Source organism: Thunnus maccoyii, chromosome 21 (genome assembly GCF_910596095.1).
Source record: "Thunnus maccoyii chromosome 21, fThuMac1.1, whole genome shotgun sequence".
Classification (NCBI taxonomy): Eukaryota; Metazoa; Chordata; class Actinopteri; order Scombriformes; family Scombridae; genus Thunnus; species Thunnus maccoyii.
Window position 1 is genome coordinate 4,562,137 of NC_056553.1, and position 22,091 is coordinate 4,584,227.

At 40.5% G+C, this 22,091-nt stretch overlaps 2 protein-coding genes across 2 annotated transcripts in view; one reads left to right on the top strand and one right to left on the bottom strand.

Annotated features, from left to right (window-relative positions):
• Positions 1-3,859, top strand: part of avl9 (AVL9 homolog (S. cerevisiase)) — a 35,468-nt gene extending 31,609 nt beyond the window's left edge. Inside the window, exon 16 of the mRNA XM_042399608.1 lies at positions 892-3,859. Within this exon, the coding sequence (XP_042255542.1) occupies positions 892-1,043 (152 nt within the window). The 3' untranslated portion in view covers positions 1,044-3,859. The remainder of the gene's footprint in view (positions 1-891) is intronic.
• A 2,263-nt stretch (positions 3,860-6,122) lies between these two features.
• kbtbd2 (kelch repeat and BTB (POZ) domain containing 2) lies at positions 6,123-21,441 on the bottom strand. Its single transcript, XM_042399615.1, has 4 exons — positions 21,170-21,441; positions 15,353-15,983; positions 10,525-10,690; positions 6,123-9,331 (listed from the first exon to the last, which is right to left on the bottom strand). The coding sequence occupies exons 2-4, from the start codon at positions 15,523-15,525 to the stop codon at positions 7,772-7,774; spliced, it is 1,899 nt and encodes a 632-aa protein (XP_042255549.1). The 5' UTR covers positions 15,526-15,983; positions 21,170-21,441; the 3' UTR covers positions 6,123-7,771.
• Positions 21,442-22,091: the final 650 nt, after the last annotated feature.

The window sequence follows — 22,091 nt, forward strand, 5'->3', positions numbered from 1 at the left end:
CTTTGATTAAAATAAAGATCAAGGTACATCTTGCTCTCTCAGCCAGCTGACTTAAAGTTACTTCAACTACTTAAGTTTTATGCTGATTTTTAAATTTTGTTCACATCTTTGGTGCAGATTAATTCATTTTGCTGCAGTGTTTCAGCACTGAAATTGTGTGACTCAATAGTTTAAAAAAAAAAAAAAGGCTGACCATCTTAATTTCTTTCATATATAAAGAAATAATGGACATTTTAGAATAGAAAATTGCTTTTTTGTCACATTATACCTGGACAAAATCCAGGATAAACTCATAGCATGGATGTATTTTAAATACTTTTGGTCCCAACAAAGGACGACTGGACAGCAATTATCAATTAAATAAATTGTATGGAGAAATGTACCTTTATCTTTAAGATGTGATCAATATGTAAAATACTGGAGAAAAAAACAGATAACATATATACAGTATGTGCCTATAATATGTGACCCATTACATAGTAATGAGACAGGTATTATGTTTCCTGTGTCAATTCAATCTGCTTGCCTGAAAACATCAATAAAAATGAAGCTTGGGGGGACAATATAGAATTGGTGCACTCCAAAACCCAACAGACACTCCATTTAAGCCCATTTTCCTTCCTTTGCTGCTATGTAACAACCAGCATGCCATCATGGCCAAATGCAGTGCACCCAGTGACAAAGGTGTAGTTCATTCTGCCCTAAAAGGTGCAACAAAGCTTAAAGCAGAGTGAGTTAAATATCAATCAAGCACAGTCACAATCTTTCTTGGATTTTCTTTCATGTCGTCAGTTAGCAACAGAAATAGGAAGAGACATTTATTTATATGAAAATGTCCTAAAGGTCCTGCTTTGTAAGTAAAGTCTTGCTGTTCTTCACCTCTGCTCTCAGGTCAGTCAGTGGGTGGAGCGTTAACCAGCGCCAAGTCAGCCATGTCCTCCTGGTTCTCCACTCTGGCCCAACCTGCAGCCGTCTCAGCCCAGGCCTGCCCAGAGCCTGCCACGGAGCCGGCCACGGAGCCGGCCACTGAGGTCAAACCCTGAAACCACCTCCACCAGTCCGCTGTCTCTGACTCTGCCTGCCTCCTCATCCTCTCATCCTCTGGCTGCTGTGAAGCCTGAGGGTCAGCGGAGCGAGGGGCGGTTCGTACCTGAGCTGGTGTTATGAAGGATGTGAGCAGGAAAACAACGGTCAGCTTTGTCAAGAATCAAATGGGAGCTCTAAATCTGAACCATAAAACCCAACACTCACATCCCTGATTGGTGACTTTCCAGCCTCATATTAGCGTGACGCCCCTCCGGACAGGAAGGCAGCACTGCCATTAACTAAATGTGCAGCCCATATTCACTGTGAGGCAGAGACTGCCAGCGCTTTTGATCAAATACCAGAAATTTCAGCAGGCTGCATCATGTCTGCCCGCCTGTTTCTCTTTGCTGCAGTTCGTATTGCTGGATGCTTTCCTGTGAGACACTAAAGATGCTGTTGTCGGGTTTGCGGTGTTCACTCTTTGCTCGTATTTCTAGAAATTTGTCTATATAGCTGAATATTTTGCTGAAAAGGAAATTATGTATTAAAATAAATCTGTGTCACAGGATTTGACAGAACAGCATGAGCTTGTGGTACGCCCGAAGATTTTAACGGTTTATATCTTAAATTCAGTACAGCCTTTGTAATAACATCGTGGTTGTCGCGGTAACAGCATGAATTCCTGTAAGCCCCTCCCTCCTTAGTTACTGTTGCTACATCTGTCAAGCTTTCTGCTCTCGCACATATGAAGTTTACAATGGTAATGGTGGCCAATTAACCATCCAAATTTAGTTGTTTTTTTCAAAAAAATGTTTAAACATTTCTAGCGACAGTGGATTTTCTCAGCTGAAATGAAAACTGCTAGCTTCAGCTAACTAGCATAAGCTAACACTACAGCTAGGACATAAGCTAATGCTACAGCTAGGACATGGTTGGTTGAAAACACAATCTCCAGCTGATTTTTTTAATGTTTCAAGCTAACTCCTTTTAAAGCAAAAATCATGTAAAAGGCTCCTAAATATGTACTTGATGGCTGCATACATGCTATCATGCTAACGCTGCATGTGCCAAGCAAAAAGTCACCAGTTGACCCATTTATATGACAGAAATAAAGGAGCTGCATTATTCTTGAGTTGCACTGTAAAGCTAGTTAGTCCTAGTATAAGCATGATACGAAAAAATGTAAGATCAGACTTGTTTCGTTCTGATAGCGCCCTCTTTAGCTGCTTAGCTTGCGCAAATGGACAAATAAGGCAGTTAGCTAGATTTATACTTTATTGTTAGTATTTTCAAACAGGTTCAATTTTAACATTTCAAGAGGAAAGAGTTTTTAGGATGAGGGCAACGTAACGAGTTTGGCTGGGAGTGCTGGAGGACAGAACCGCTAACGTTAGCCTAAACACTGATAGCGGTAACAGGTGTGTGTGTTTACAGAGTATTTTACAGTGACTTCAAACACAGTTCAGCCAATCATAATCAAAGACTGGAACTATCCATTTTATAAGCACAGTTTAGTCACTTTCTTGTGCTTTTGCTCTTGTGTTTTTGGTTTTTGAAAGGCTATAAAAAAGACACCACCCTTCAAATTTTTCATATATGGAATATCACTCCATATTGAGTAGCGTTAGCTTGACAGCTTAGTAACAGTTGCTAAGCATTGATTGGACCATCACTTTTTGGGTTTGTTGAGTGACTTAAGATAAGGCTGATGTTAACGATTATTGTCATTCTCAATTAATCTATTCCATTTTTTTATATGATCAATCATTTAATGTAAAAAATGTCAGGAAATAGATTAAAATAGAGTCCGAATCACTCATCTGACCAACAGTCCCTTACCCCAAATATATTCAATTTATGACACTATAAAATAGATAAAAGCAGCAAATTCTTAAATTTTAAAAAGCAGAAAGTAGATAATGTGACATTTTCCTTGATAAAATTTACCTATTATCCAAATTGTTCATTATTACGTTTCTATCCACTGAAAAAATTGAATTGTTTGACTAGTTGATTCTGGCAAAAGCATTACAAAATCTGAACGCTGTTACTGAAATCACCACAGTGTTATTACATAAATCCTTGTGAACCTGTTGCCTGATCTTTGTGTGATAATACCTCCCTTAACTATGAAGGAACCTGCACCCAGCTGTTTGTATTTGATATATTGGGACAACTATATTTAGTAAATCTGCAGATAGTTTAAAGTCAGATAACTTATTTATTTGTTGTGTATGAAACTGTTATCTCATAAATATTCATGTTTTTGTCATGACAACACTGGATCAAGTCCGAATCTGTCAATCGCTGTGTGTTTGCACCAAGCAGCCATTTATTCTATTTATGTGAATCTTTTATCTTGTATAACTGTAATTCTGAGGTGCTTACAGGATCTTTTCCCTCCACGCTTGCAAATATTCAACATCTGTTGGATTAAAAGTGGTCCAGTGAGCATGCTCTGTCCAGTCCAGTTTTTACAGCTGTAATGAGTGTCACCCCTTCTGTCCGTCTTTAAAACCGCTTTTAAATGTTTGCTTCTTTTGTTTTTTTTTTTGTTTCATGCTTTTTAAACTTATTTGACCATTAACTCATTCCTGGAATTTACTTTTCCATTTCTGGATTATGTTTGAGAAGATAGCAGCTGTTAAAAAGCTGATTTTTCTTTCTTTTTTTTTTTAAAATCCTCTGACAATATATATTTTCATTTTGTATTTAAAAGATATGAATGTATTGTGGATTCATATTCACAGAATATTTTCTTGACAGATGCTTTTAATGTATTTCAAAAGAAAGTGATATATTATATTGCTGTATTAAAGATAATTAAAATATACTGCAGACTTTTTTTTTATTTTAGTCGGCTAATTATAAATAAGTCTCTGGGTTTGTGTCTGTAAAAATGTAGGTCAGACAAACAAAGTGTTGGTGAGTGTTTGTGTGTTTTTGTGTGTAGCGGAGGAAGAGGGGGGGTGGGGGGGGGTTGGTTGTTTTGGTGGTAGCACATGGCTGAACAAAAACGCACCCATGTGATGTCTGACAACGATTTGGCAGCATCAAAGGGACACATGAACCCGATGACCTTGACGCTCACACCCTGCGATCCTGACTGACTGACAGGCGTACAGACGGAGTCGAGACTGTTTGCATTATTGATTCATATTCTGATTAGAATTTCTTTTGATTAATCATTTAAAACAGCCTAGAGTATCCTTCATTTTCTTACTTATGTCTGATAAAAGGCCAAAAACTCAAAAGTATTCACTACGTAATGATGTGATCTTTACCTTTTGTGAATCTTAAATCAACAAGTATTTTTTTTCATGATAAACGATCAAACCTGGAATTGATTCATTGTCTTGTCAACAAGCTAATCAATTAATATAAAAAGCATCACAGCTATTATTACTAGATGTTTTAAATGTCAAAATCTGACCTTTTTTCCAAACTAAATTCTTGGCACCATCTATAGATTTTGGAATTACAGTGAAATGATGATTTGTCAACTTTTATACATCTAATTGATTAATAAGTCATTTATCAAGTAAAATTGCTTCTCAAATGTGATGATTTCCTACTCTTTGTTGTTTTATATAATTGTAAATTAAATATCTTTGGGTTTTGGACTGCTGGTCAGACAAAAACCTTTGAAGGTGTCATTTCTATTATCTATTAATCTGCAGATTATTATCTTGATTGATTGTATTGAAAAATGACAATAATAACTTTATTTGTATCGCATCTTTCATGCAAAGATGCAGCTCAAAGTGCTTTACAAAACAAGTTCAAAAACAAAAAAGGCCAAAAACTAAAATGAAAATGAACAATAAGTTAAAAAGTTTAATTACAAAAATAAACAATAAAGTGAAGAAAGAAAAAATGCCCGAAAACTTTAAAATTTCCGTCACAGTTTACAAAAAAACCAACATGATGTCATAAAATTGCCTGTTTTGATCGACCACAGTCCAAAATCCAAAGATATTCAATTAACTATCAGACAAAGAATAACAGTGATACTTCAAAAATGACTATCTGGAAGAGAGGAACGTTGGCTTTTTGCTTTAAAATAGTTGTTAATTATTTTGTCAGTGAAGAAATCAATTTATCGACTAACTGTTGGGACACTTTGACATTTTTTTTTTAGACCAAACAAACAGAAAACAGAAAAGAAAAGCACATTAACAATACAAAAAGAAAAAGTTGACAGCACCACCACATTTTAAAACACAAACAGGGAGTCAGTTTCAGGAACGTTTTTGGTATGTTTTTTAATAAATTAACGTTCATTCAAAATACAGTGCCAAAGGAATATGATGCAGCCAAACATGCTAGTAAGGTTTGTCATGAAGCACCTGTGCTCATGTTTTTTTTTTGTTTGTTTTTTTTTATTTTTATTTTTTTTAAAGGTAGGAGGAGGAGACCCCTTTCCCTCCCCAACCCGCCCTCTCCACTACTGCTAGTGGTTGCTGGGACAATTTCCATAGCAACAGCCCCTGGGCCAGCCCTCTCCTCTCACAACCAATCAGCAGCAAGATTCCTCAATATTCACTCGAGAAAAATTAAATCTGATAGGAAAAAAAAAAAAAATGGATTTCTACTCACAATCACACTACAGTAATGTCTGATATTAAATTAAAAAAAGACACTAATACAAAATAGACCTGGTTATTTTCCCCACACTAAAACAGTTGTCTTTTAAACATATGAAAAATATATATTTTATTTTATATATATATATATTTCAGCAGCTTGGAAATAAAAAAAAAAAAAAAAAATGCATGAGCCTGAAACCTATGTTTTTTGTACTGAGAGTGGAGTTGTGTGTATTTGCAGAGACCCTCGTGGAAAGAAAAAAAGAAGTATCATGTGACGATGGATAGAGTGAGGTGTAAACTGCTGGCTGTGTGGAAGACCTGTGTGCAAACAGACTGACAGACAGGCTGCGGAGGTGCTATTAGTGGAGTCGAGTTGGAGGACAGAGCGGCGAGGGACGAGAGGCGACGGGTGACCGGACCTGCAGTCACCCTCTTTAAAACCCTCTCCCCCTCTCCCTTTTTTATTCCCCCCCTCCCCTTCCATCAGCCCTCCCACCCCTCCCGATAACCACGGTTCCTCTCGTCTGCAGGACCTTACGAAGAAAAAGATGAATTCTGTTGTTGTTTTTTTAAAGGAATACTCCACTGAAGAATCTGAAAAGTTACGACGGATTCGTACGGAAACCCAGAACTCAAACTGACATCTTAAAATGTCTCGTTTTGTCTGACCAACAATCCAAAACTCAAAAGATATTAAAGTTTACAATGATATAAACACACAGAAAATAAGCAAAATCCTCATATTTGACAAACTGGAACCAGTGAACATTTATGCTATTTTTGCTTGAGAAAATGGCTCGAACAGTAAGTCAAGTTACCGTAACTGTTGCTGGTTAATTTCATCTCGATCAACTAGTCATTTAAACTCATTTAAGACGTTTAAGAAGTGACGTTCTGGTTCCAGCTTCTCAAACGTGAGACTGTAAACTGAACACTTTTTGTGTTTTGGTTGGTTGGTTAAAACAGGCAATTTAAAAGATGACAGCTTGAGTTCTGGGACATTTTTTTTACTCAAATTTTATAGACTAAAAAGATTAAAATCAAAAAAAATCACAAAATAAGGAAGAAGATGTCCTTGATGTGATTTTTAGATGCCGCCCAAAACATGACCAAAAAAAAAAAAAAAAAAAAAATTCCTCACAAAATTGCCCTCATTAGTGGATAGCTTTTGCTTGGTTGTCATGAAAATGGCTCAGTTACCACGTAAAACTATTTGCTGATGAAAGACATAAGATGTGGCTGAAAGCACCAGAATACTTCCAGTAAGAGGACTTTGTGCAAGTTTTTTTTTTTGTGTGTGTGTAATTTTCCTTTATCAAATGTCAGAAATAAAACCTTCAGGCTCGATATCAAAACACTCATAAAAACTTCTCAAACCGATTCTGTTGCATAAAATACGTCTTCGCCGTCACCTCATACCAAAGTTCAACCAGAAAAAAAATGTTTAGAACATTCAGAGCCGACAGATGAAGACAGATTATCCTGCAGGAATGTTTTGAGAAGTTTCTACAGATCGTTTTGATACTTTTATCTCCTCAATGAAGGAGCAAGCTACTGACTTTTCATATTTTTGATACTCAAATGATAGATTTTCAGTGGAATATTCCTTTAACAGCGGTGAGAAGAGAAAAAGAGGAGCGGAGGGGAGGGGAGGGGGGGAAGGAAGAGAGGGAAGCCACGATCGGAGGGGGGGGAGGCTGGGGGATTTTGGTACAGTTGCCATTGTCATTCCGAGAAGGTTTACCAGTTAAGTGCATCATCATCCTCATTATCATCACAAAAAATCAGTTGACGTTTAGATTATCACATTGTAGAAACAGTATGACAGACTTGTAATAATATCTAACAGATGTCACAACTGACAAAATAAGAAGAATGAAAAAAAAAAAAAAAAAAACAAACAGAAATTTTCAGATTACTAGTATTTTTCAGGGGCATCTTTTCGCTCCAAGCTTGTCGGGGCTGCATTGTTCATCAGCATCAGCTGTAGCTAACGCAAGCCTCCGAAGTCCAGAGATCCCTCTAGAACACAGATAACGTCAAACCCTTTCATTTCTCAAGAGAACTGATCTGCCCCCCCTTTCGTGTTCATCCCTCTGCGTTTACAGATTCCTGGTTCAGTCAGCGAGGTAGGGGAGGGGGGAGGTTAAGAGCTATACGTGAGGGAGGGACACCAGCTCCCCGTCCACCTCAAACTCCTCGGCTCCGTCGGGGGAGAAGAGGTAGGTTGGGGGTTTCCAGGGGGACTCCTCCAGGCAGGAGGGGTACAGCTTCCCCACCGCACAACGGAAGTCCTTGCCCAGATCCCAGAGCACGCGTTCGGACACGGGCTGCCGCAGGTACCAGCGGTCCAGCTCCATGTCGTACTGATAGATCGCGTACTTGGCACGCTCGTTCATGTGGGTTTCGCGCATGAAAATGCACAGCGAGTTGAGCAGCACCACTGCCCGCACGCATGGGTCCGAGTAACGCTTGGCGGGGATGTTGGCGGCCAGGCGCCACTCGTTCTTATTGACGTCGTAGATCTCCACGGTGACGGAGGAGCCGTCGATGGTGCTCGTTGGCAAGCGGATGCCGGAGTTGCTGACCACGTGGAGGCCGCCGATGTAGAAAATGAGGTCACCGAAGGCGGCCGCGGAAGCAAAACAGCGGCTGGTCTTGCGCATGGCCATCTCCACCCAGGTGTCGGCTCGGGGGAAGTAGCAGTACATCAGGTCGTGGGTCATCACGTAGATGCAGTCGTGCGCCACCACGGACGTGCTCCAGTTCCAGGCGAAGGGCAGGGGACTCATCATGCTCCACTCGTCCTTCTCGCAGTCGTAGCGCTCCACCGTGCGTTTGTTCAGCTCCCCTCCGACGTTATCCCCCCCGATTGCATAGATGTAGCCCTCGCAGTAGACCAGAGAGGGCTTGATTCGGGCACACAGCATGGGGGTTTTGGGGACCCAGGCGTTCTGCTGGGCGTCAAACCAGAAGAAGCTATCTACCGAGCGGAACACCGCCTGTAACTTGCCACTTTTGCCGTGGTTGGTGATAGAGTTCTTGAGAGGGATCTGTCCGCCAGCGATGAACACATCGTTGTCGGGGGTGACGAGGGTTCCCACCTTCTGCAGGTCTCCCGGGGGGTTACTCAGTTTGTACACTTTCTCCGCCTGTGGGCTGTAACACACTACTGTAGTAGGCACGGCCGCAGCCATTACGTATCCCTCGCCCTGCGTTTCTGACATGGCCTCCATGAAGATCAGCATCTCCTCCTTGGTCATGCCTAACCGAGGCTTGAAGAACTTGGGCATGGACTTGTAGAGACCCTGCACCACGACAGACTTGTCGTTGGGTGGCAGGCCCTGGAACCAGGCGCGCTGCGTTACCTCAGACAACGCGTCGATGCGGATCTGACTGAGCACGGAGGACAGGTGCTGCGAGCGTGCCTCCATGTTGTACTCCAACCACAGCATGGCCGCCTCACGCACCGTCTCCTCCTTCTCCACATTGAGGTTGTCGCTGCTCAGGACGTCTATCAACAGCTCGTGGGAGAGCTGAAGGAAGGCCTCCTGCCGGTACACCATGGGGAACTTGTGCTCCACCATGCGTTTAGCGCTCTGCTTCAGCTCGCTACAGCTGAACAGGTCGCCGATGCTCAGCATGCGGACACAGTTCTCCGCATTTATCTTCTTCACCAGATAGTCTCTGCACTGCAGCAAGACGTCCTCCACCTGGACGGCATAGAGAACAGAGAGATAACAGTCATGAGTCTGGCAGACGAAAACATTTCTCTTTGCAACAACATACAAAAGTGAAACAACACCAGTCACTGAGGTAAATGTACATGAACATCATGAATCAAAGATGTGAAAGGAAGAAAACTAACATTTTCCTGCTCCGGCCACAGTGACCCCTAGCAAAGAAGTTTACATATCATCATCATGAATACTTTTTGGCTGGTAAGATCTGGTTGGTAAGAGGCCACACAACAGTCCTTTATTCAAAGTGGCTAAAAGACTGGACAAGTTTACCATGTTTTTTTCAAACTAGTGAAGGTTTCTTCATCATTTAAAGAATTAAACTGGTGGTGTTATCTCTACATTTTTTATTGGTAACAAATCCCATGAAAAGACCAAAACTATCAATGTGTTTCTCAATACATTCTGACTTCTCTAATCCATCTATGGCACTTAACACTGAGTCCTACTGAAGACCTGAAACTTTATCAAAAGGACTCACAAATATGTCATTTTTACACAAGTCTCAACAGCTGGTCACTGTAGTTTTAAACAGACAAACAAGGAAATAGTGCATTTGTTGAGGACTATTTTCGCAGGGGATGAATCAACATTTGACGCTCTAGAAGACTTGGGCGATTTGACGAATATATCAGCTATCAGTGATTGGTTGAGTCCACCTCCAATTGTTTTTTTTGGGTGGGTTAGCCCTGAAATTAGCAACAATGGGTTAACCTAACCTGACCAGGCTCACTTAAAGCAACATTATGCAACTATTTTACCTTAAAATATCAGCTTCAAAATCATTCTGATGGTACACTGACTTGTAGTAGGCAGAATGGTGCCTCTTTCATTCCCACCCTGAATGCCTGACGGTGGCTGGTAGGAAAATTTTGACACATCTTCCAACTCTACGCTCTAGTGAGTATTTCTGGCAGGAGGATGGTGTGTGTAGGATTGAGTCAAAATAAACTATAGTGTGTGTTCATGGTAATGAAGGAACAATCATGTGGCTCATTGATGTGTTTAATAGTTTTTGGACAACACTGACGCTCTATGGCACAGAGGAATGAGATATTCATTGTTGGTTTTGTTGTTTTCATGGCATTAACAGTAAGAAGAATACAGATCATCACCTGACTTGGACTTTGACTGTAAATGTGATGGTGTGAAGTGTTGGCACTAACCTGTAGGAAGCATGCGGTCTCGTACAGCGGCTCCACGGTGCTGTCGCTGATGGGCAGGTTGCCCGTGTAGGCGTAGGTGATGATGATCTGCAGCGTAGCCGGGTCCACGTTCCTCAGGTGGACGTGGGTCTGTTTGCTCTCGCTGAGGCCGCTCATGAACATCGCCCTGAAAGAACGAGACGACAGCGACGGAGGATCATCAGTCAACATAGAAGTTACCGAATGTGGAAATAAACCATATCCATATCAAGATTGTTGTTTAGGTTATGTGTGGGTTTTTTTTTTTTATTACTATCGGACAATATGTTGACTTTATAAAGTCACAAAATACTGATATCAGCATTAGTCTTCCAGTAAAAGACTTAATTTGTTCCAGAAAACATAATAAGTTGTATTTTGTCCGTTTCTTAGGGCTGCAACTTACTATTATTGTTCATTGTCAAGTATTTTCTCTATTAATTGTTTGGTCCATAAAATTTCAGAAATGTGAAAAATGATGATCAATGCTTCCTGAAGTCCAAGTTGACGTCCACAAATGTCTTGTTTTGTCGCGGCGAACAGTCAACAATCCAAAGATACTCAGTTTACTGTCACAGAAGACAAAAGAAACTAGAAGATACTCACGTTTGAAAAGCTGGAACCAGAGAATTTGGACATATTCTCTTAACAAAAGTTAGATTTTATTCCTAACCATTTATTCTACAAAATTACCCGACAATTTTCTTTAAATTCATAACCTCTTCCATCATATCTGTAATTGTTTGGAGTTTCTAGTCGACTGAAGGGCTGCAACTAATAATCGTTTTCATTATCGATGAATATGCTGATTATTTTCTTGATTTATCCATTAATTGTTTGGTCTGTCAGAAAACAGAGACAAAATGTCCATCATACTTCCTCAGGGCCCAAGTTCATATAAGCAAATTGCTTCTTTTAATTGTTATTCAGATATTCTAATAAAATATTCAACTGACCAACAACTGTTGAAAATGAAGGAAACCAGCAAATATTTCAATCTGAAAAGCTGGAACCATTGTTTTCCCCTCAGAAAATGACTTTATCATCATTAATCAATAACTTAAATTGTTTTCTGTCAAACTACTGATATCTTCATCTTTATTCAACACCATGATTCATAAGAAAGAACTTCTTAACAAACCCATAAGACAGAATAATATTTTACTCCACAGTGGCTGATACACCTCCAAACTCTGTTTTGGTTGCTGCATTACTTTGCAAAGTCTGTATTTTAAATGAATAGAGGTTCCTAATGACTGCTGGACACTCGCCAAAGTGGCTGCAAAAACAAAGTTACCAACCAGAGCCAGGAGGACGGCTGTAACTGGCCGCTGCTGGAGCCAATTTCCCACTGTGGTCGCGTCCTTTGAGAGCGACATAAATATAAACTGAACAGTATTGAACTGAGCTGTTTATCCACATTTATAATACTGACATGGTGAAATGACACTGGGTATTATCTGAGATTTTGGATATTATTCATTAAAAAGGACAGTTACTAAGCATTATTTATATTATTGATTAAGCAGGACATCATCTCAATTCATCTATAAAATGTTGCCCAAAGTGATGCCCTCACATTTATTGTTTTGTCTGATCAACAGTCCCAAAGATCTTCAATTTACAATCACAGAAGAAAAGTAACTGAACAAATTTTCACACTTACTTGAGAACGTTGTGGTGCATTTTTGCTTAAAATGTACTTAAACGATTATTTGAATACTGAAATCTTATTTCTTGTGCTGCTACAGACTTGATAAAGTACTTAAAAGTTGTTGGACAGTGTCTACCGACCCAATTTTCTTGAGACAAAATGACAAGAAGTGGCACTAAACACCTCACAGCTAACAGTTGAGCTCCAGCTGTGCTTCTCTCAGCTCCGACTGCCGTGTTGCTGCAGCCTCAGCAGGCGATTTCTCACATTTTATGCATCTGAGGAACAGTTTCTTTCTTGAGCTGATATTTTGTGATGTTTCTGTTCTGCACTTGTCAAGAGATCACATGTCAAATAAAAGAGCCTGCGTGATACTGTAATACTGTTTGTGTTTTCTTCATTACATTTTTTTGTCTCTAATGGGTGGCACCACCTACTTGGTGGCCCATCACAGCACATGCTTACTTTGCAATTCTTCTGTTTATCCCACAAAACATACAATTGCTGCTCTGGAATGCACAAACACATCGCTTCCTGTGTGCCAAATGATTTTTCTGGGGTAAACAGCTATCAGACACCGAGGAGAGAGTTTAGAACAATCATGTGACGACAGTCATGAACCTTCAGGTATGGACTGAATCCATAAACACTCTACAGAGCACAAACAGTAAACATACTGACTTCTAAACATGCTTTCAAGTCAGCTGAAAGACTAACCGGTTTATTAGTCGACAGATGATTCAACTACAGCAATTATGATAATTAAATAATCGTTTGAGTCATTTATCAAAGTAGACTGTCAACATGTGCTGGTTTCAGTTTCATAGATGTAAAGTTTTGCTGCTTTTCTTTGGGTTGTAGACTGTAGAGCGTTTTGATCATTTAATTTTAATTTAAGTAATTTTCTGAACAAAAAATTTCTGGTTCAAGCTTCTCAACTGTGAGTATTTGCTGGTTTCCTTTGTTTTTCCGACAAACTTAATGGATTAATAGAGAAAATATTCAGCTGATTAATCATTTTTTCATGCAAAAATGCCAAACACTAAATCTCTCCAGCTTCTCAAATGAAGATTTACTGCTTTTCATCATCTTATATGAAAGTAAACTGAATCTCTTTGGGCTTTGGACGGATGTCTTATTTCGAAACAGAAAAAAAAAAAAAAAAAACCCAAACCTTCGAAAGGTTGAAACTGAGTGTTTGAAAGCTTGAAATTTAATAAAAAAAGGTTTTGCAAGATTGAAACTAAGTTTTGAAGGCTTGCAAAATGTTTTGATACACTGGAAAAAAAGAAGAAGTCAAATCTCTGCAAACATTATTATTATTGAGTTTTGCTTCTTCACAACTGAAGCTTCTTTTTTTTTTTTTAACAGTGTTTCTCCAACACATTTTCAGAGTTCGTCACTGTTCAGCTGGTGTGTTAGTTTGTTTTCCAGGTTTGAAATCTTGTAAATGGTGATATCAAAATTATATCAAAACTGGTGCCCTTATGTTGGGAAAAAAAAGTTTCGAAACATTGAAACTTGAGTTTCGAAAGGGCGAATCCTTATTTTGAAACTTGCGGATGTACATTTGCACTCCTATTGCAGGCTGTTCTTTCCAAGCTGAGTTTACAACACCCACGATTGTTTCAGTGATTTTTTTTTAAGCAAAAGCACTTAATATTTGCTAGTTCCAGCTTTGGAAAAGTAAAAGACTTTATGGCTTTCTTTGCCTTTTGTGATGGTAAACTGAATATCTTTGGGTTTTGGACTGTTGGTCGGACAAAACAAGACATCTGAAGACGTCAACTTGAGCTGTGGAAAATTACAAAGGCCATTTCTGACATTTTATAGACAAAATGAGAAAATATTTAGCAGATTAATTGATAATGAAAATAACCATTAGCTGCAGCCCTAAAACAATACATTTGGAGGTGTTGTGTTTTCATAATTGTGATTTTCTCATATATCAGGGGAAATAAGACCTGTTCATCAGTATTGAAAGTAACTGTACTCTTTAACAATAATTTGTCTGTAAAACAACCGTGCCCTCCCGTGCAGGGAGTTTGTGTCTGTGTTTTTCTCTCAGCAGGGGCTAAAACCTTCCAGTCCGTATTACGCAACCCTGCAGGCATACCCCTGCCCCCTCCGCCCCCTTCCTCTCTCTTTCTTCCCTTTTCTCTCCATCTCTCACCAAGACCTACGTGACCAGACTTTTTCCCCCCCTACAAACACAGGCTCCCTCCAGAGTCCCGTGGTCCCCCCCTTTCACCCTGAAGCTAGGCGTGCGAGGAGGTGGAAAGAGAGGCGGCAGCAGACAGAAAGAGAGAGAAAGAGAGAGGGAACAAGAAAAAAGGAAGGAGTAGCAGTTAAGAGGAAGCGCCCCGACACCTCTGAACCTTGGATGGGAAATGCTTTGCATGTTCGCACCAGATAACGAGTTTGTGGGGAAGCTCGGGGAGAGGTGGGTGTCGGAGAGGCGTTAAGTCATCTGGACCTTTTCTTGGTATGCATGTGTGCGGTGAAAGAGGGGAGGGAGGGGAGGGGAGGGAAGGGGAGATGGACAGGGTGTTCAAATGCTGCATGAGCTCCTGTCATGTACAGATGGACTCTTCCCAGAGCTGAGGCTGCTGCTCTGTCATATTCACTGCAGTGCAACACACACACACACACACACACTTCATTATGCAATGTTGCGCTTACAAATGAGGCCTCCGAGGGCCGTGAGGGATACGTCTGTGGAACTACAGGTTAAAGAGATTGCTTCATTTGTTCCGTGTAAAAATATATATCGGAAGCGGAATAACGCTTGGCGCGGAGGACGACTCGAGTCCCAGCTTTCAAGGAAATACCATCCACTTGATTTCCATCCCTTCCATGTATGGAGCGGATAACATTTGCTCTACGACGTTTTACATTATTCATTGTAACTGTAGGAGGTGAGCTTACAGACACAACGACCAGCTACGCCTAATCACAATCAGACTGAGGGCAGTAATTGCTGTCTTTAAAACCCAAACGCTTTATGGTGCATTATTTATTGAAACTGTAGGAGACAAACTGAGAGGAGCTGCACAAAGCGTGCTCACAATCAGCCTGAGAACACAAATCCCCCCCCACCCCAACCCCCGCCAGCATACAACATGAGTTATTCTGACAACCGTGTGGTGCACTCACCTGAAATAGGAGCTACATGTGGCCAGGACCATCTTGTGACACGGGAACTCCATGTCCTCCACCAGCAGCACAATGTCAGTCAGTAATTTCTGTTCGTAAAAGAACTTGAGCTGCTCCAGCAGGGAGACAGCGTAGTCCGTGTTGACCGGCCTGCGCTCACTGAGATCCGACATGGTTGCATCCCATGAATCGCGCCCCAGTTTTGAAAAGTCACGCGGCCGGCAGAACCGGACTCAAGCCAACCACGAGAAAAAGAAAAAAAAAAAGATTCTTAAAAGACGAGAATTGAAAGAGGATAAACGGGGAGGGGTGGGGAAGGGGGGGACAGCTCTTCCACCACCTCCACTGGCCCGAATGGAGGCGTTCAGCTCCTTTGTGGAAAAATTTCTCCTGCTCCCTTTTGCTGGAGATGAGTTGAAAGGTGAGATGAGAAGATTGTGGCGTCGTAGCGACCGAGCGTCACAGTTAGGGAGTCGAGAGGGAGGGGTCCCTGGATGAGGAAGGGGCTGTTTTCCCCCCTCGTAGCTCTACGTTGATGTGTTGTCGTCTGAGGTCATGCAGTGAGGCACCGGGGACCGGAGGTAGAGGGAGAGCCGGACAACCGTCGCAACGAAGCTACATCAGTGCTTGTCTGAAAAACACAGGAGAGAGAAAAAAAAACAACAAAAAGAGCAAATATGAGTTCAGAATCCATGGAAACTAGCAGCACAGATAAAAACAACATATTTATCCTACTTTCATATCTCTTATTTCCTTTCTCTTTGGGCATGTCAGGCCAGCAAACATCCTGAAAACTGCACTTTCAACAACCTGTCTCTCCTTGCATGTCACCTGCTGCCATCTCTCTCTCTCCGACCCTCCTCCTCCTCCTCCTCCCCTTCATCCCTCACTTCCAGAAACTGCAATGACAGCCAGTCTGAGTGGAAGTGGGTAGCTGCCTCTGGGCTCTGAGCACTCACAATGACTATTTTACAAGCGCTACAGAATCTGAATGAAACGGACTCACGTGCGTTGCTAGTGAAGCCGTTTCATTCATATTCTGATTTACAGGCTACGGTACAGAGCCAGATTCACGCTCAAAGTGCACCAAAACAGTTTTCCGTTCACTATTCAACCCCCCAAAAACAGATGTTTTCCAAAGTTTTCCAGAAGCATTTTAAGGCTAAGATCAATCTTGAAGTCTATGGGCAGAATTTATGACATGTTAATAATCTACCACATGAATTTCAGCATTAACCCTAACCCATCCGTGAGGTCATCGCAACCAAAGCCATACCAACGGCTCGTATATTTGGTTTGGGGACAGGTTAAGAAGTGAATATGTTCGCTTTTAAGTCGAGCTTTTATGTTTGTTTTTTCAAACCAAATACTGAGCTTAATGTAATCTGCATCTTTAAAAAGGACACCAGAACGACGTTGCCAAACAGCTGACAGACTCCTGGCCCCGGCTAGTGTCTGAGCACTGTGCTGCACACCGCCCTGCTCTGGCGTGAAGGGATGCTGCAGACAACATGCCCTTCAGTGAAAGGGCACCTGCAAGACCTGCACATTTATTTACAGAAACGGTGCTAATCGCACAGCTGTGCTAAAGGCAGCTTCCACTGTCCGAGGTATGGACAACCTGAAAGTATTAAAGATCTAATCATTTTTCAACATTTTTTCTTTTTAGAGATTATCTTCCATTCTTCTTTCTTAGATTTATAACCTCCCTATATGTCCTTGTTGTTCATTAGGAGGTAAAGGACATAACATGGCTGTTCCAGGACACAACCACTTCAACTCTTCAGAGGAATCTGGCAGCAGAGCAGAAGGACCCTGTAGCGAGGGGTCTTCATACATACTGTGTCACGTACAGGTTTGTGGCTGCCATCCACCTCCAGGACAGACGTCCTCCCCCGCCTGACACGGCTTTCAAAAGCTATTCTAAAAGGAAGATGTCCATTTTTTGGCTATTAAGGGACATGTAAGTTGACTTTGAATGACAAGCTAAACAATCAATTTGTCTACGGAAAATTACCCTTAATATGTTCCTTTAATAATTAAGTTGCCTGTCACAATTGAGACCATTCGATAAAACGAGGAGGAAAGGGATGAGCAGCCACACCGGTCATTCCTCAGCGAGTTGGGAGATCGAGTTAAAAGTCTAAACATACAGGCGGAGGAGGAAAGAAGAAAACGCCACGAGGGGGATGGAGATATTGACCAAGGCCCCTTTTTGGACCCGTTTTTCACACTCAGGTATTTAAATACTCAGTGTTTCAAGTTACAAACTTGAAAAAAATAGGACCTGCCTATTTTGTAATGTTAAGCACCTTGAGCTTGGTAAGAGTATCATACGAATAACCTGTATCATTATTATCATTTCTGATCTTTTCAAAAAGGTAACGGAGACGTACTTGGACCACCTGGAGAGGAGATTCCCGGGGTTTAACAATCTAGCTGCGTTCAATGAACTCAGCCCTCGAGCTCTGGAGAGGGAGGAAGACGACTGCATTGAAAATTTAAAAGTGCTTGCACCGACCGTGGATGAAGGGGCACTGCTCAAGGTGCATGTTGCACTGAGTATTTTCAAGGTGAGACTAGCAGAAACCAATAAATGTTTGATGAAATTCTTGAAAATGAATTGCTTTAATGAAAAGTCTCTCACTTCTAATGAAAAATCTTTCTCTTTAAAATATTTGCTTCATCTTACGAGGAGACAGTTGGAGGTGATGAGGGATCTGGCCTCGGACTTTGATGAACTGAAGCTTTCTGCTATCACATCGACAATTCCAGTGTCAAGTATGAACTGGGTAAACCATGATGGGCTTGTGTAGTTTATGTAGGTATGCACTCTACCAAGTTACATTTTTGTCGGTCAATTCTACTACTTGTGTGATTATTCTGCAATAGATCAACACAGACCTCAGAAACAGCCTGACAGCCTGTATGCGGGTCAAAATAAACGGACCCCATGTGGCTGGAGAATGATGTGTAGTGATCCAACTTGCTTATGTCTTCTCCTTCAAGAGCACTGATCTGAAAAGAGACTGGATAGTTTCATGCAACGCGGTTGCAACACTACTTTACTTGCTTTCACCTGACCGGTCTTTTCTGACTCCAGTATTCATGAAGGAGAGGACACAATTATAAGCAATTATAAGAAGTGATCGGTTCGGTTGATCGAGCCAATCAGGACACTTATACAAGTTTTTTTTGTAGCGTGCAAAAACTTTGATATTATGTAATTTATTTTGCTGTTGTATAAATGTGCCCAGCACTCCAAGGCTTTTGTCAAAGGTTTTATAGAGTGCAAAAACGTATTATTATTTATTTTAATTTAATTTCTTTTGTTGTTGTAATGTTCCAAGACTGTAGGTTGTCAGATTCTCTTTGTAAGACTCTGCTATAGTTTTTGATGTTTTTTTAAAATATGTTGAATAAATGACTTATTCGCAACAACACATTGCATAGTCATATTTTCAAATCTTCAGCTTTTAGCACTGACTTAATGTAGTGATCCTGTCATCACAGACACCTACAGAACTTTTCTGGAGGAAACCCTGCAGCCTATATCCAAAATAAATATGTTTGCATGTCTGAGAGAGAAATCAGTCTCTTCTGGGTCATTGTGCTGTTCAAGAATTCCTTTTTTCTCTCTAATGCTGCACCTTCATGTATCTGAATCTTTGTGGACCAGCACCTCTTTCTTCCCTTGTATCGAACACAACATTTTTGGTGGGTGTAGCAACCACCAACCAAATTTGAAATTAATTATATCCGTCCCTGCCTGCCTACCCCACACCCAAGAATTAAAAAAAAAAAAAATTACCAACTGGGCCGTAGGCTACAGTACATTTGGTAAGCAGTGTTCCTGGCTCCGAAAAGCACCGCTAACTGATTAATCAATGCTAATTCATTGCTTGTGTCCCCATAATGACATCATCAAGGGCAGTAATTCTGAACAGCTTGTTTGGGCTTGTTAATCTGAAGACTTCAAACCCTGGCCAAACACCAAAGAGGAATATTTATGTCATTTCCCCCCCAGTGCCTGAACAACATTTCATTTGTGGGAGGAGGCTTCCTTCACCTGCGGTCAGCTGCTGCCATTGGCATTATTCTTTTCTTTCTTGTTTGGCAGATGGGCGTTTCCACTGTGGATTTTCCCCATGACTTTTTCCTGTCTTTTTTTGTTGTTTTTTTTTTTTTAAAAACCACACTCATTTACACTAGCACACACACACACACAGCACTAACACTCTTTTCATTATTCAGTTTAAATCTTTTTTTTTTTTACGTATCTTTTTTATCTTGCAAAATCTTTTATCTTTTATGTTGTGGTTGGGTTCCTGGCTGTAACAGTCATATATCTTCCTTTGTTCTACTAGATTTTACACACTGATTTTACACTGCCATGCCATGTGTGACTTTTAAATTATGACTTATTGTTTGGATGAACTTGAGTAATGAGTGTCAGAACACCCCTCAGGTAATTTAGGCCAAAACCTTGTGCTCCTCTCCTCAATTTGTTTGACAATTAAAGTGATTTCAATGCAATAAAAAAAAAACTGAACAGAAAAAGAGTAATTTCAAAATTGGCCATATTTATGACTTATCTTGTGTTGGATTCTAGTCCAATGACATTATTTCCTAAGTGATTAATTATTGTTACTCTCAAAATGCATTAAAACGCATAGATTTATACTGCAGTCTTAGTTTTTTTTATTTTTTTGGGTTGGGGGGTGGGGTATTCCACCTCGCCCCTCTAACAGGACTCATGACCTCAGTATTTCTAAAAATCCTGGTCACGGTCATGGCTACAACAATAACATGCTTCTCACACGCTGATGCTTCAGTATTAATAATCTAATGATGTCATATATAATAATATATCAGTCAGAGGGACCAAACCACTACTTTTACTGCAATACTTTACATTTTACTGCTAATACTTATCTACTTTTTTATTTACTTAAATAGGATTTTTTCATGCAGTACTTGTTATGGAGTATTTTTACATTGCCGTATTGGTACTTTTACTCAAGTAAAGGGTTACGATACTTCTCCCACCCCTGGCTGTAGGTAACGTTAGGCCATCTGCATACATCAACTTCAAAAAGCTGAAATAGCTGGACAGCTATTCAGCCAGCAGTCGATAACCCATTTGCGACATCTCCTCCCATTAAATTCTGCTAAGTAACTGGCTACTTGAACATTCGATCTATAAGTTAAAGTGGACATTTGAAGAACGCTTATCTCTAACTGTTATATAACATATTTTGAACTTGCTTGGTGCTGGCTGGCTAGGTTACCGTTAACCACCATGTCCAAAACAAACCCTGCCTGCTCTCTCAAACAAGGCAAAGTAACATAAGACACCCAGGCCTTCGCTGAGGTTAGCTAACCTGACTATCACCATCCTTGTAGCTTTTACCAAAACGTTTAACGAGGTGGCCATCCTCGTCTTTGATCAACTGACCGAAACACATCTGATAAGCCAGCTTGGATGTGATGTTACACATCCAGCTCGAGTAGCGACACTTGCTTGATTTCCACCCGCGGCAAGTTAGCAACTTTAGCTTCCCTGCGCCCCACAGTTCCGGGGTAGCTAACGACGTAGCATGCACACTAGCTGGCTGATAGAAAGCCAAGCGTCTGCCATCATCACCCCATTTGTGAAATTGTTCCAGAAAGGACACCATAGCTTCAAACCTGTGCTGCAACCAAATTAAGAGAGCGGTCACGCTCGGATAAGCTAACTGCTAAACCCAGCTAAATAAAGCTAGCTACCTGACTGAGTTTAACCACTTCAACAACCCAAAATTCAGGCTTCCTTACAGTAACTGCAGGCAGACTCCACTCACTGGACCGTCGCAGGGGCTTTTCTCGTCAGCAGAGAGTACCAAGCAAGCTCCTCAAGCCGAGTTTAGACGTTAAACAGTTGTGAAGAAGAGCTGAGCAGCGGACAACCTTTCAGCGCATCATAAGCGCCTGAAAGACCAGAGGCCAAATGAGGATACTGCGCATGCGCCCAGACTAAACGGTCAGGCCTGGTGGAGAGAGGAACAGCGACCTCTGCAGGAAAAATGGAGACATAACAGCACTGCAAACGCGAGAAGACTGTAAACAAATAATTTATGTATTTTTTTCATTTATCCAAACCATTGAGCACACTGATGTCAGAGAAAAAAAAGAATAGTATACATCGTGTCTCTACATTCCTTAATTCAATGCATTGTACTTTTAAAAAAGTGTTGGGGAATCCTCCCTGGGTTTATTATCGCTCTTCATTGCAAATGTTCATTTTTTGCATAGAGAGTGACTTTAAAGGATGGGTTCACAATTTTTAAAACAATAGTCAAAATACATATATATATATATATATATATATATATATATATATATATATATATATATATATACACACACAGTAGGTAGTTATTTACAGTACTTAGAGCCTACTCAAATATATATTTGACAGTGATGGATGATATATATACACATTTTATATGTATTGTTTAATATATTTTGGTTTATTTAACACTTTTTCTCACTACATAATTCCATATGTGTTATTTCATTTGTTTTTTTGTCTTCAGTATTGTTCTAGAAAATAGTAAAAATGAGGAAAAACTCTTAAATGTGTGTCCAGACTTTTGACTGGTACTATATTATGTGGCTTTCCTGAGCAACTGTTTCACGTTTCAACGTTTTTTTAAATACTTTTTCTCCTTTCTTTATATATTCAGTATTTTTAAGC